The 14,429-nt window shown below is 47.3% G+C and overlaps 2 protein-coding genes across 2 annotated transcripts in view; one reads left to right on the forward strand and one right to left on the reverse strand.

The window, feature by feature from the left end:
• The first annotated feature begins 201 nt into the window (after nucleotides 1-201).
• Nucleotides 202-3,377, forward strand: SNAPC5 (small nuclear RNA activating complex polypeptide 5). Its single transcript, XM_059482502.1, has 3 exons — nucleotides 202-315; nucleotides 1,293-1,382; nucleotides 1,890-3,377. The coding sequence occupies exons 1-3, from the start codon at nucleotides 226-228 to the stop codon at nucleotides 1,998-2,000; spliced, it is 291 nt and encodes a 96-aa protein (XP_059338485.1). The 5' UTR covers nucleotides 202-225; the 3' UTR covers nucleotides 2,001-3,377.
• A 426-nt stretch (nucleotides 3,378-3,803) lies between these two features.
• MAP2K1 (mitogen-activated protein kinase kinase 1) overlaps nucleotides 3,804-14,429 on the reverse strand; it is a 32,525-nt gene continuing 21,899 nt past the window's right edge. The window contains exons 6-11 of the mRNA XM_059482360.1: nucleotides 11,145-11,269; nucleotides 8,948-9,155; nucleotides 7,627-7,691; nucleotides 6,492-6,553; nucleotides 5,590-5,635; nucleotides 3,804-4,717 (exon numbers count right to left, since the gene is read on the reverse strand). Coding sequence (XP_059338343.1) covers nucleotides 4,604-4,717; nucleotides 5,590-5,635; nucleotides 6,492-6,553; nucleotides 7,627-7,691; nucleotides 8,948-9,155; nucleotides 11,145-11,269 — 620 coding nt within the window. The 3' untranslated portion in view covers nucleotides 3,804-4,603. The remainder of the gene's footprint in view (nucleotides 4,718-5,589; nucleotides 5,636-6,491; nucleotides 6,554-7,626; nucleotides 7,692-8,947; nucleotides 9,156-11,144; nucleotides 11,270-14,429) is intronic.

A 14,429-nucleotide genomic window follows, 5' to 3' on the forward strand; every position in this document is an offset into this window, starting at 1 on the left:
TGTCGGGTGTGCGTGTGCGAGCAGCGTTCGAACTTCCGGGGGGGGAGGAGGAGGAGGAGGAGGAGGAGGAGGAGGGCGGCGTGGCTGAGGCCGAGCCCGCGGGTGCAGTGACCGGCGGGGGCCGCGCGGGGGCGGCAGCGGTGCGGCGCTGTGGCGGTGTGACGTCAGGCGGGCGGGCCGTGACGTCAGGGGGCGGGGCGGTTGGTCGGTGCCCCGGCGGGGACGATGCTGAGCCGGCTGCAGGAGCTGCGCCGCGAGGAGGAGACGCTGCTGCGGGTCAAGGCGGCGCTGCACGACCAGCTCCGCCGGCTGCGGGTGCGCGGGGCCTGCCGGGCCTGCGGGGGCGGCCTGGGGACGGGAACGGGAACGGCGGGGCCGGGCCTGCCCCTCAGTCCCGCGCGGCCGGGCCTGCCCCTCAGCCCCGCGCTCCGCCGCGGGACGGGCCCTGCGCCCCGCCGGCAATGGGGGGAGGGAGCGGGGAATTGCTCACAGGTGCTCTGGGAAGGGGGCATCCATCTGCGGTGCTCTGAGAGGTAAATGTAACTGTGTGCAGCGTATATCTCAAAGAGGTGAATGCAGTTGCGTGCAGGGTACACCTAAATGAGGTAACCGTAATTGCGCAGGGTGCATCTCAAAGAGGTGAATGTAATTACGAATGTGTATAGGGTATATCTGTTAGAGGTACCTGTAATTGTGAGTGAATATGTACATTAAGAGATAAATGTGTGAGTGTATGTAGGATATGTCTGTAAGTGGTAAATGAGTGTGATGCATGTAGAGTACACTGAGATAAATGTGAGTGAGCACAGGATACATCTCTAAGAGGTAAATGTGAATGTGTGTAGTGTACATCAAGAGATAAATGTGACTATGAGCAGGATACATTGCTAAGAGGTAAATGTGAGTGTATGCAGGATATAGCAAGAGATAAATGTAATTGTGAGTATGAGCAGGATACGTCTCTAAGAGGTAAATGTGAGTGCAGGGTTTGCCTTAGCTGAGGGATGGAGAAGGGATAGTTTGAGGAGTGGAACTGAAGACTGCTTGGCTTTAGAGACTAATGCATATCATAATAAAGGAGCTTAGAACAGAATTTAGAGCAGGAGATTTAACAAAGCTTTAACAGGTAAAAAAGCCCAGAGTTCCGAGGGGGAAGTGATAATAAGCAGGGTCAGGCAGGGGTTGTGCCGGGGCTGCGGTGCCAGGGCCGGGATGTGGTGCCAGGGCCGGGATGTGGTGCCAGGGCCGGGGTATGGTGACAATGCCGGCAGTGCTCAGTGCCGTCCCTGCAGGTGGAGGAGCTGGCGCTGCAGTCCATGATCAGGGCCGGCGAGGAGAACGTCTCTGTGCCCCTGCCAGCCCTGGCCGAGGACACTCAGCAGGTAAGGGGGACCCTGGGCTCGGAGGGGGCCCCGCGGCTGGCTGGGAGCAGGAGCAGAGCTCTGCGTGGTTCTCCTGTGCAGCTCCTTGTGTCACCTCATTGATGCTTCCCATCACTGCAAACTCAGCTGTACAATGTCAGTTTTGCTGCTGGTTTGTTTCAAGGGTTTCACCTTTTCCCATCCCCAAAAGCAGCACGGTGTTTCCAGGGGCATTGGGAAATAGCTGTGTGCTGCAGGCTCAGTTCCCCATGTGTTAAATATTCTGTGTCATGCTTGTGACCCTGGGTGCAGGCACAGGTGCTGCTGCTTTTCACTCAATACCTGGCCAGCCTGGCCCAGGTGCAGCTCTGCCATGGAGAGCAGGGCCTTGTTGCTGTGCTGGGCCCTCGCTTCCAGCGCTGGGATCTTTCATTAACAGTGACTACACAGCTGTAACATTTTTGTTAGTGATTTGGGAAGTGTTTGGTGTTTGTGCTGGGTTTGGTAATCAGCCCTTTTCTCTGACAGACTCTTGGGCAGATGGACAATGAGGCTGCCATCAATCAAACTGAGTTACACCTCAGTCTTCAGGAGGATAAAGAGGAGGAGGAGGAAGAGGAGGAGGAATCTGATTCTTGAGAGATCAGAGATGGTTTTTAATACAGACTCAGGAATTTCTTCTTCATTCATCTGAAACTCACCAAGTGATTTCCATGTTGTGCTGTGTGGGTATGAACTGTCTGACATGTCAGAGTCGAGGGCAGTGACACTGAACACGGGAACTTCCCAGGCTGGGCACATCTTGACTCAGATGTTGAAAGAATGAAAATCTGCTGCACAAATATGTAGCATAATCCATTCCACATTTCAAACCTAATGTAGCTCTTACAACATCTCTGTATGTGGAAGGGAGAAGCAAATGATCAACCAGACCAATTAACACATGCACTAAAAGCAATAACTTGTCTGTTCTCACTTCCCGATGTGAGAAACAAATCCAGGTCCTGGAGCTGCTGCTGCCCCAGTGATAACATCCTAACCTCATTTGCCTAAACTGGCAGTTTAAGATACAGAAAGATGAGAAAAGATGTGTCCAGGGCTGTCTCCAGCCTGCAGCTGCTGTGTTCTCAGTTCCATGGAGTTACTCCCAGAGGCCTCCCAGTGTCAGCCCAGTTCTGGGCACAGCAGGGAGGTCTCTCTGTCCCCCTGGTGCTCTTCAGCTCTGTCAGTCTGTCCCAGAGCAGGACTTTCTACTTCAGCTCCTTCAGAGCAGCAGCAAGGAGCCTTTTATTTGTCCACAAATTGTAGACTAAGAAATGATCCGTGGTGCTCGTACTAAGCTAATACTCTTAAATTGCTGTTATTTTATTTTTCTCTCATTGTAACCTCACAAATCAAGGCCAGGTCGTCTGATTCCATGTGATTCTCAAGGAGGAGCATGAGGAGTTTAAGAACTTAGTTATAAATGGAAAGTGATGTGAAATCTCCACAATTCTTGCGTTTGGAAAAGTGTCTGGTATCCTGGGGGTGGTCAGAACTGACATTCAGCCTCCAGTGAATTCCTGCCACTGTTTAATGATGTTAATTTGGCTCTTGTTTGGTTTGTACCAATGGAAACTGTTGGGCTGTAAATGTGGCTTCATCCTGTACTAAAGACTATTTGGGTTTTGAGGATCCTGAATGTCTTAATGAAGGAATTCAGAACAAGAGTGAAGAGATTGTTTAACAGAGCTTTCCCAAGCCTGACAGGTAAAAAATCCCAGAAGTCTGAGCCAAAACTGCTGTGGTCAAATAAACCCTTGCAGTGATGTGTGTGAAGAGCCATCCTGGCCTTTCTTGACACATTTCAACTCCAGAGGGTAATTTTGACTGTTGAAAAATGTTATGTGTGCCCAGCATGGTCCAGAGTAGTTTTGATGGATAGAATTCCTGCTGCTTTTGTGAACGAGTGCTTTTGGATTTGAACAGCCCAGTTCTAGTGCATGTTGCAATAAAGTTCTTTTCCTGCTGTCCTTACAGCTGTGCTTGCAGTGCCCAAATTATTGCTGTCTGGGGGAACAAGCCAAAGTGGGAGTTCAGGCTCCCAAAACTTGCTGTGCATTTCTTTAGCAAACAGTAAAAGGCTCTGTTTGCTGGGGTAGGTAAAGCTCAGGAAAGAGTTTAATTTACGCCCTCCCAGCTGTCACTTCAGGTCTCACTGCAGCCAGCACAGGCCTGGATTGTCCATGAGTCATTTCCTGCCTCTGCTGGCCCGGGCTGTGCCAGCCCTTTGATACCTGATCCTTTGGCCATGTGGAAGTTCATGGCCCGCTGATGGGGATTCCTTCTGGGGAAGAATTTCAGGCATTTCCTCATCCCAAGCATCCTTTCAAAGAGCTGAAATTTATAGTGCAGTGACCAGATTAAAAGCTTTGGTCAAGTTTTAAAAAAAGCTTCAAGAAGTTACTTGATAATATATTTATTAAGAGAACCCATTGCTAAACATCTGAGAGAATAAAACAATAAAGGATTTTCATACACTTTTAGACACTAAACACAGTTGTCATGACTCTTTAGGTTAAAAGAAAGCAAAGTGCTTGGATCATTGTGTTGATTCCATAGGACACTTCCAAGAACTAACTTTTAAAAATCAATTAGAAAGACATACATCACTAAATCCAAGGATGATGATATGTTCGAAAAATAAATATAGAAATATGAACAAGTCTACAATTAGAATATTGCCCTGTGCATTCTGAGAAATGCAGAGCTCTTGCCTTCTTCACCTGCAAAGAGAGAGAGATCTCTAGACAACAGCAAAATTGGAGCCTAACTTTTGGGAAGAGCTGGGCAGCAGCAAAGCATGCTCACAGACAGGCTCGGAGCATCCCGATCCCGAGCCCAGGAGCTCGGGGAAAGCATGATTGAAGTACCAACGATTTACAAAGAGTCTTGATAAGGTTCAAACAAGCCAGGGGCCAACCCCCCCTGCCCCAGTGATATTTTCATTAAGAAAGAATATCCATAATCACCTAAAATCAGCAAGCACTGGAACTTACACAGCTTACATTTGGTCAGTGAACGACGGAACCCGGAACGATACCAATTAGTTTAGGACGAGATTTAAAACCGTTTTGGCACATGCTATCAAGACATTCTTCCTCAAGAGGTGAAATACATGTTGGAACAGGTACAAGCTGAGGAGAGAGGACCAGGAGAGCGTGGTTGTCACCAGAGGTACAGTCCAGGAGCTGGCCCCAGGCTCAGACGCCGGCGGCGTGCGTGGGGGTGCTGGGCTGGTTAAGGCCGATGGTGGAGCAGAGCCACCCCGCAAAATCCACCTCCTCCGCCTCGGATCTCTTGATGAAAGCATGGATCTGGGCACAGGAGAACAGGGTCAGGGTGCCAGCCCTCAGGCTGATCAGGGGCAGCCCTCAGGAGCACCCACAAATCCGCCTGGAGCAACCGAGCTGTGACACTTTACAGGGCACGTGGAGAAATTCCCTCAGAAAGGGAACAGCCAGCACCAGGCAAAGTGTCCCAGAGGAATCCTGCCAGTGCCTCTGCACCACAGAAATGATGAGGATGTGGCTCAGCCACTCAGGGTAATACTCTGGAAAGTGTCTGCCTGGGCACTAAAAGGCTTTTTGTGATAAAAAGAGTCTCTTTGCATTTTGCACCATTATTGTGCAGCAGGGTCAGGGGAAACCTGCAGTACAACTGAAGTGCTGGCATTACACTTAAAACCATAAAAAGATGCACTGAGACTGATCTGGTTATTTTACACAGAGAAAAATGCAGGATGTGTGCTGAGTTCTACAGACTTTGCCAGACAAAGCTGGTAAAAAAGTGACAAATTTTGTGTTTCACAACAGATGATTAAAAATGTATTTAATTAGTCCATATGGTATGTGGAGCTTTATTTTTTTGTCCTTCTAAAAGTATTAATCAATACTTTATTATTAACTAATAGACTCAAGAGAGAATTCTTTTGTTAATTAATTAAGTCACCCATTGTGATTATCAAATGGCAGACTCCACAACCCACCAGGTTTTGGTTTCCTTGACAGTCCCTGCTGTAGGAGGTGTGAGAGCTGCAGCCCCTTGGTTTCTAGCTCAGAAAAGCTGCTCCTGCCCAAGCTGAGCTGCTCTTGGGCCACCAGCCACCCTCAAGCCACTGCTCTGGGCAGCTGGGAACCCAACCTGCCTGGGAAAGGGCTCTGAGATCAGATTAGAAACCTTCACTCACCATCAGCTGCTTCAAGTCGGCTCTTTCAGCAGGATTCTTAATTAAACTGGGAAAACACAAAGTGGTGCACAAGTTACACCCCATTATCTTTTAAAATAAGGCTCCAGTTGTGTCCTGTTGGTTGGACTGCTCTGGTCTGACACCACTCAGTAAATGCACCAGGTGCCTCTCAGACAGAGATGGGAGCCTGCAGTTCCCTTCTGGGGGTTCCACAGCTCCAGGTAAGAAATCCTGATTGTCTGAGACTGATGATTGTGTAAACCAAGCTGGGGAGATAAATCCCATTTCAACTAAACCCACATGAACCCATTTTTATCCCTCACATTTCTTTGCCCCAAGTCTCCTCAAGTTCAGGATCAAGTAGAGCTATTGCATGACTGTCCTTCCTTTTGGAAGCTGTGAATAGAGATATTTGATAAATAAACAAACATTTGAACTGCAATGAGCTGCCCCCTTAGCACTGGTTCAGTGCTGGCACCACTGAGGTGCAGCTGGGGCCGTGAGGAGATGGGGAATGGCTGCTGGGATGAAGGTGTTGGCTCATGGGCAAGGAAAAACACCTGGAGCCTGCAGGATTGAGCAGCCCATGGCCCAGCACTGCAGGAGGAGGTGTCTGAGCCCTGCAGAAGCTGTTTGTGCTGGGGTCACTCCCTAAGGACTGCTCTGAGCTGCACAAATTCAGGGCTAAAGAGGGGAATATCCCCCAGCCTTGGGGCTCCTCTGGATGCACCTGCTGCCTGTGAGGTAATTAACACCCAAACAGGATTGATTATGCTGATTGCAATCCTTACATTTGCCCTGGCCTGGAGCAGGGACTCTGACTGCCAAGGGCCTGACAGACAAAGCTGAGCCCAGCATGTCCCTCTGCCACTCAGCACACAGAAAATAGAGAAAATACTCACCATTTGTTAACAAAATCTTGAAATTCAGAACCAAAGACACCATTGGGCAGTTTTGGAGGTGGCTGTAATAGATAAATACAGTTTTAACATCAGCAATCATTCAGTATGGGACAGTTAGATGTCCCCATCTGAGCAAAGCTGTGCAGCCCTGGCTGATCTGGGTTATTGCTCTAAACCAGACTTTCCCTGGTAGGGGTGGGTTTTGTTGGGTTTTGGTTGGTTGGTTGTTCTGTTTTCTCCACACACACACACACACACCTGGATGGGGGGAGCACAGCCTCAGCTCTCATTAAGGAAGGCTCAGAGCACTAATTAGCACCCTGTCATTCCCCACAGTGCTGAGGGAAGATGCCCTGCACATCATTAGTTCCATAATCCTTTGGATGTCACTTTTCTGTCCCTGGCAATGAGTTGGTTCAGGCTCTGAATTCAGACAGAATTCTGACAAATAAAGAAGGGGGACTGCATAAACCTGCACATCATTGCCTCATCCTCAGGCCACAGGCTCAGGGATAAGTTCCCATCCTCACACTGAGTTCATTTTATGCACAGGGCAGACAAGGCCTGCACCCCTCCCTGACTGGAGCACAGCCTGTGCTGGAGGGAGCAGCTCCTGCTGAAGAAGTTTGTGCTCAGTCAGAGGTGGCACAAGAAAATATTGCCAAACTCTGAACTACTGCAGCTTTTCAGCCCAAACTGACCCTTCAGGGGTGCTGCAATACAGGATCACAGCAGCTGCAGTGATTCAATGCAACTCCATCCCCAGAGTCAGTGCTGGCAGATTGGGGTTTATATAATATGCAAAACAGATTTGTAATCTGAGAGAATTGTGCAAGCAGATGAGTTACAGAAGCAATTTATCAATTTATCAGTGGCACAGGCAATGCAGGGACCCAGACACCAACTGTGCCTTTCAATGGGTGAGCTGGACAGTTGTCAATAATTCATCCAGCTGGAACAATTGTTATCCAGCTGCTACAAATGACAGCTAACATGAGCATGCTTTTTGCTTTGAAAGAGAAGAGAATTGTGACTGTCATAAGGCTAAACCAGACTAAACAGCACCAACCCCAAACTCCAGGATGCTTTCAGAGTTTACAGCTGTGAAGAACAGATTTTTAAGTTTATAAATTACCTCATTGACGATGTAATCCAGGAGTTCAAAGATTGCCATTGGGGGTCTGCTGTCTGATCCATAGGCTGGGAAGAAATGGGAGAGAAATGGGAGAAATTTGGATCAGTGTCACTCTCCCTGCATGGCTTTAGGGGTGCTGTAGGAAACCCAGGCCTGACACTTCTGGCACCCAGCAGATTTACAGGGAAAAGGACCAACAGGGAAATAAATGCTTTCATGCAAGGAGACATTTCCAGGTCTGACCCAAAGCACTCACTTCACTGGGATCATCCTGCTGCACTGGGATCAGCACCTTGGAGAAAACCAGAGCACCAGACTGGGATTTCAGAGTGGTTTTTCGGGTTTTTATCAGTTTTTTAAAATCAGATTATGAAATCTGAAGGTTCTGAGTTTGATCCTCACACAGGGCACCACTTTGTGGAGTTTTGGGGTTTTTTTGTTAAGGTTGGGATTAAATGTGTCAGATGGTGTTTCTTGTTCAGACTCAGATGTTTATTAGTTATTTATATTATAGTCTCACAAATTTTGAGTTTTACAGCACTTAAAACTAAAAATGGAGTTCTATCTTTCTCTCTACAAGGCTTTTTAAGGACAAACTGTCTAATTAGGAAATGACACTTCAATTATTTTTACTTTTCACCTAATAACTAACTACTTGTGGCTCACAATGTGGACTTTTTATCCAATTACACAAAACCACCCAAACCCATGGAGAAGGAGGTGAAGAAGAAGGACCAGCTTCTGCCCTAAAACTTCTATCTTGTTTTATATATATATCTTTTATATCTTGTTTTATTCTATCTATCTATCTATCTATCTATCTATCTATCTATCTATCTATCTATCTATCACCTTGTTTATATATATTTTTCATATCTTTTTTATTATATCTTCTTATATTCTAAAACCTCAAACTCTGTGTTTTTTACTAAGTGATATTACACATTTCTATCCAAACTGCACACCCACAATCCCAGTTCTATCATTCCATTCTGGAAGCCTTCTCTACAGCCTCAGGTCAATGCAGTGCTCTCTTGTGGGTCAGTGCCTGGCAGCACAGAAATCTGAAATTCTCACAGCCAGGGTTCCAAAGACACCATTGGGCAGTTGTGAGCAGCCCCATCTCAGTGCTGGGGCTGCTCACAAGAGCCACCACCGAAAGGTCTCTGGTGCTCTGCTCCCACAGGCTCCTCACAGTGAAGCTGAGCCAGGTGCCCAACACACCCCTGATTTGTAGAAGCTCAAATCCCCTCTGTGCAGCCCAGCATGAGCTAAAAGCACCTTGAAGCTGTCAGGAAGTCAGGGAGAGGTTGTGACTCACAGCTCATGGGCCGGCCGGGCGCTCTTTGCCGGGGCGAGGTCTCTGTGACTGGAGAATCTCCCTCCACGGGGCAGCCAAACATCAGCTCCAGCTCCTTGGAGTCAGGAGGGGGAATGGGGTACCTGCCAATGGCCATCTCCACCAGGGACAGCCCCATGCTCCAGATGTCTGACTGCACCGAGTAGTGAGTGCCCTGCAGCCTCTCGGGCTGCAAAACACAGGGAGGGGAGGAGAGGCAGCTCTGTGACAAGGAGGTACCAAAAAATGACATTCTGCAATAACCTGCATCAATCAAAGCATGGAACCCCAACTTATTAGCACAGCATGCTCAAATGAGTGACTTGGTATTTTCCTGGAGTTCCCCAAATTTCTTTAGCACACATCTAATGGAACTCGAACACAAGGCTCTGCAGGCAAAATCTATTTTGTATTGTCTTTAGGAGATTCACACAATGTAAAGGTATCTAGGTATGGGATTTTTTGGTCAGTTGAATGATGATCAGAAGTGTATCTGACTATTGCAGTCCCACTGCTTCACAGATCCTCAGTTCTGAGCAGTGTATCCACATCCTGCTGCTGCCAAAACCAGCACATGAGTGCTGCACCAACTCCTTTTGCTTCATTTCTGCACCTGCTTTGTCAGTCTATGTTCAGTGCTGAATGGTTCCTGAAATTATTAATACATTGATGTACTTCACCCTTAAATCCATTTCTACTAAGAGTTCTCAAAGAAAACATTCACTTTTCTGTACTCTTTTTAAAATCAAGCTCATATTTTACCAAAATGGTGCAGATTCTTCTGATATCATGCACATATTGGAAAAATACATATGCAATTTGAAACTCCCTCTCAGAGAATGTGAGAATGCAGTAAAGCCTCTTCCTTCTGCCATAAGGAGGTGATAGTTTTGTTTAATTTGTTTTGTAGCATTTACTGAGATGATATTTGAGTTTTCTCCAGTTTCCCCCCTCAGTCATTCCAAAGCCACCTGGACAAACTACACAACTGCTGGACACCAATAGAAATGTCCAAATCCCAAGATTTTCATAAAATGTAAGTGTAAAGGAAGGTGGGTGGATGAGAAAGAGCAGGAAACAGAGAGAGCACTTGTTACATAAATATAAATAGCATTAAAATCTAGAAATCTGTTCAAGATAAACAGTGTTGTTTTTCCACACCTCCCTGTGGTAAAAAGGGATGTTTGCATGTAATAATTCTGTATGGTTTTGTGTGTATAGATGTATGCAAAGGGAGCTGCTGCAAGAGAAGATCCCTCAGACACTACCAGGACAAAATCCCCCTCGTGGCTTGGTCCGTGATGCCAGAGAGCAAAGTGAACCCCCCCAGGTAAAACCCTCAGCCTGTAAAAAGAACAAACTGAAGGAAACTGAAGGCAGAGAGCACTTGGCCCTCATCCCTGCTCCTGAGGAGCCAGGGCAAGGCAGGAGCATGGCTGAGCTGAGCTGTGGGTTTGGTTTTGCTCATTAGCAGCAGCCCCCAGAGGTGAGAACTTCACCCCAGCCTGGTTTCAGGTGTGTCACCAGGAGAAATGACACAGAGACAGTGCAGGGCTCCTGCTGAACAGAGCCAGCACTAAAGCTTTTCCCTGGAAGCCCAAGCCCACACAGCTCTAACCCTCCAGCCAGAGCTGGAACAGGAGCAGCAGCTCACGGTGTGCTGCAAAGGGTGTGAGAATGAGAGAGCTGCTCCTGCCACGAGCTGGGGCTGCAATCACACAGGGAGCTCCTCTGGAAAGAGCTTCCAAGGTGTTCCTCATGCCAGGGACACAGAACAGCCTGGGACAGCCCCACATTAACTCCCTGCCCTCTGCCAGGGCAGAGCCAGCCCAGCACATGCTGGATGGGAAGAGAACCCAAGGAAAACAAACCCAAGGAAAAGAAAATAAACTGGGCTTTTCTGAGAGACAACGCCCAAAGGCAACAACTGGCTGGGTTCTGCTGAGCAGACACAGCCCCAGCTCTTCTGCAGGGTTATAAATATTCCAAGGTTTTGGCTTTTCCTGCAACAGCTCTTCCCCCACACACACAATCTGATGTGACACCAGAATATTCCTGGAATGCAGGAAGAGCTGAACCAGGAACAGCAACAGTTGGTTCTTGTTCGATCACCAGAACTGGGACAACTCAAGCCTAACAAACTCCGAGCTGTGTAATGTGGATTTCAATCTGTACTTACAGACATGTAGGAGCGTGTGCCAACAAAGGAGTTTGCCATGGAATCTATCAGCTGCCCACTGACACCAAAGTCACAAAGCTTGATTTCACCTCTAGAGTTTACCAAAATGTTGGATGGTTTAACATCTGGGGGAAAAAAAAAAGGATTATTTAGGAGATAAAACAGGAAATCTGACAATGCAAGGTGAGAATTCTCATGTGCCTCCCTTTGCTTCCCTTCTGTGACACAATTCTGGCCCTCTGGCAATAATCAGAGATTTGGGTCCCTCACAGCTCTACCTCACAGACTCTCTATTTAACCACAGATAAATAAAAAGAAATATTCAAAGTTACACATGAAGAAAAGGTTGTCAGCTTTTTGATTTCACACTATTTGATTTCACCCTATTTCCTGGCTTTTAAGTATTAGGTTTGGGCATCCACATCCTCCTTGCAGATGAATGGTCTCCTTTGAGATAAATAAGTGTACAACAGTGTAACTCCTCCTGAATGATGATGCTGTGCCTAGAAATGATCAATAAAGAGGCCCTACATATTTATTTTACAAAGGTCAATGGATTACAGCAGCCTCACTGTCATTCCTCCATATCTACATAGGCATAAATCATCCTATGGCCAAACACTCCCTGCAGTGGGATCCTGTTTTCTGGGTTTGGGTTTGTTGGGGTTTTTTGTGGTGGTGGTCTTGGGTTTGTTTGTTGGTTTAGGTTTGGGTTTTTTCTGTTTTTGTTTTTTTGTGGTTTTTTTAAAGCTCTGAAAAAATTATTTTCCTATTATTGAAAATGTGTATTTAAAATAATTGGAGGTTGTTTTTTTCCAGTGACAGAGCCCCCTCATGATTTTGAATTCATCACTGTTCCTAAATGGAAATTTAATAAGGGTCACTGGTAGCTTAGCAACTAATAACAGCTCTTTGTGAATGCAAAGGTACAGGGAACAAGTGTTTAGTGTTTCTTTATAGCTGCAAGGAGGTTTTTCACTGTATCTCACTGCTTAGCTGGTCATTTCCAACCCATCATCAAAATAAGCAACCAACAGCCCACACTGGCAGAGTAATGCTGCAGAAAAAAGGGAACTGGGAAATTGTTTTGAAGAAAGAGAATCATGATTTCACTTCAGAGCAGACTCAGAACTCTACAGGCTGTCACATTTTCATGTGCTTTTCACTTTTAAGCACAGATCCATTCCCGGAGCTGCCCTTTGGCTGGGATGTGCCTGGGAGGAGGACACTGAGGTGACAAAGACCTCCATGCAGGAGGTTTGGCCTCACTGAGCAAGATCCATGGGGAGAGGAAAATAAAACAATTCCAGCTGCCCCCCAGCTCCTTTTGAGGAGTGACACCAAGTGTGGATAATTATCTACTTGGGGAAACTGTGGCTCCATGTTTTTGCCCCTTTCCAGGCGAGTGAAATGTCCAGGCAGAGTTTCCTGCCCTGATGTGTGGATGGAAAATGCAGGCAGGTATTTTGTGTGTGCTGCTTTCAATTGCCCAGCCCTGGGGGAGGATCTGGCCTGCTGGGCACAGAGCTGCACCTGCTGCAAGCTCTGCCTGCTCTGGGCAAGCTCTGCCTGCTGAGACCTCCCCACATCCCTCACTGTGCCAAGGCTGGATCCAGGCTGGAGCTCGACCTACCAGCCTGAAACTCCAGCAGGAGCTAAAAACAACCCAGCCCAGGGCCCAAGCAGAGATTAGAGATCTCCAGCTGCACAGGAATCTGCACCCAAAGCTCTGGGCAAAAGCAAGGTGGAAAAAACTGTTTGCAAAACACACGGGGAGCACAGCAGAGCCCGAGCCACAGCCAGCCAGGTTTGTGCTGCTCACCAATGCACAGCTACAAACTCAAAACAAAGATATAAATCCTCACTTTCATCTCTGGAGTTCACCGATTCTTCATAATTAAATGGCAAAGAGAAAATCATTACCACTGCACCACCAGTGCCAAACAATTCTCTTTATGAGCATGCTGAAGTCTCAGACTCCCCCTGGTCTCCTGAAGGTTTCCCCTCTCCCCTCAGTGTTTCTGCAGGTGGCAATGCCACCCTGCAGCTCTCAGAGCAGCACAGCCCCATCTCCTCTCTGCATTTCTGCACAAAGCTTCTCCTCCCTGGAGTATTTTCATTTTCCACACAAGGCACCCCATGTGATCAGTGTGATGTTTGGAAGGCTGCTGCATTTCCACCCCTCTAAATGTAGCACCTATTCTATTTTCACTCCAGAGCCTCTGAGCACTTGAGCAGTTTCTCTGGAAACCAGAGATTTGTATTGCCAGAGGAACAGGAATGCCAAGGCATCCTGCAAAATGTATGCTGGAACTTGCAAGGAGCAGACAAAAGGAACACAAAATGTGTTATGTAAGCACTTCAGCTTTAAAGAAAGTGGAAGATATTTTATATACCATCCCAGACAAGCCAGGAAGAGAATTCCAGAGAAGTCCTTTGCCAGGGGGATGGATTTATGGCACTGCAAAGGGAGCTGGTAACACAGAGAAGTTTCCAGAATGCCTGATAATCTCTGTGAGAGGTTCATTCCTCTGCTCTGCCCCACAGGCTCACTCTGAAAGGTGGCCCTGGGGTTGTCATAACCCCTTCAGCCAGAATTCACTCAGTACCAGATACATGTGAGCAGACACAGAGCAGAGAGGTGTCCTGTAACACATTTTTGGGACCCTCCAATCAGTTCCCATTTGCCAAGGCAGGATCTCACAAGAATCTTCTGGAACTGCAGCCCTGGAACAGAGCAGTGACACTGCCCTGAGCTGCTGCCTCCAGCTGGGTTCAAAATCTTACAAACCTTCCACAGCAGCAAGGAGAGACCTTCCAGAGAGGATTCAACCACAGACAGCACCACAGATATCTTTACTTAACAGAACAGAAGGGATTATTGAAATATCCAGCACAGTTGTGCTCCTCATCCCCTCCTGTCCTGTGCCTTGGATCCCACCAGTTGAACTTCCAGAGGTTTTGTGATTTCATTCCTATCTGCTCAGAGAGGACCAGAGCACAAAGCACAGTGCCCCACATGGGCAAACCCTCTAGAAAATGACTGTATTCTCCTCTAGAAAAGAACTGTGTTTTCCTCTAGAAAAGAACAATATTCTCCTCTAGAAAAGGACTGTATTCTCCTCTAGAGAACAGCTGTGTTTCCCATTCCTGCTCTACTAAGCCCCAAACCTTCTCCCTTGAGCTGTCTGGAATGACAAATGAACACTTTTCCTCAGTCCAGGACACAGCTGGGCATGGAAGCAGTTGGGTTAAATATTCCAAACTTGCTGATATGGCCACACG

This window comes from Ammospiza nelsoni, chromosome 14 (assembly GCF_027579445.1).
Source record: "Ammospiza nelsoni isolate bAmmNel1 chromosome 14, bAmmNel1.pri, whole genome shotgun sequence".
Lineage (NCBI taxonomy): Eukaryota > Metazoa > Chordata > Aves > Passeriformes > Passerellidae > Ammospiza > Ammospiza nelsoni.

Excerpts from the sequence above, each read along its gene's own strand:
- SNAPC5 (XM_059482502.1), top strand. The coding sequence starts at position 226 with ATGCTGAGCCGGCTGCAGGAGCTGCGCCGCGAGGAGGAGACGCTGCTG. Across the intron at positions 316-1,292 it reads ACCAGCTCCGCCGGCTGCGG|GTGGAGGAGCTGGCGCTGCA; the intron begins GTGCGCGGGGCC and ends CCGTCCCTGCAG. Across the intron at positions 1,383-1,889 it reads TGGCCGAGGACACTCAGCAG|ACTCTTGGGCAGATGGACAA; the intron begins GTAAGGGGGACC and ends TTTCTCTGACAG.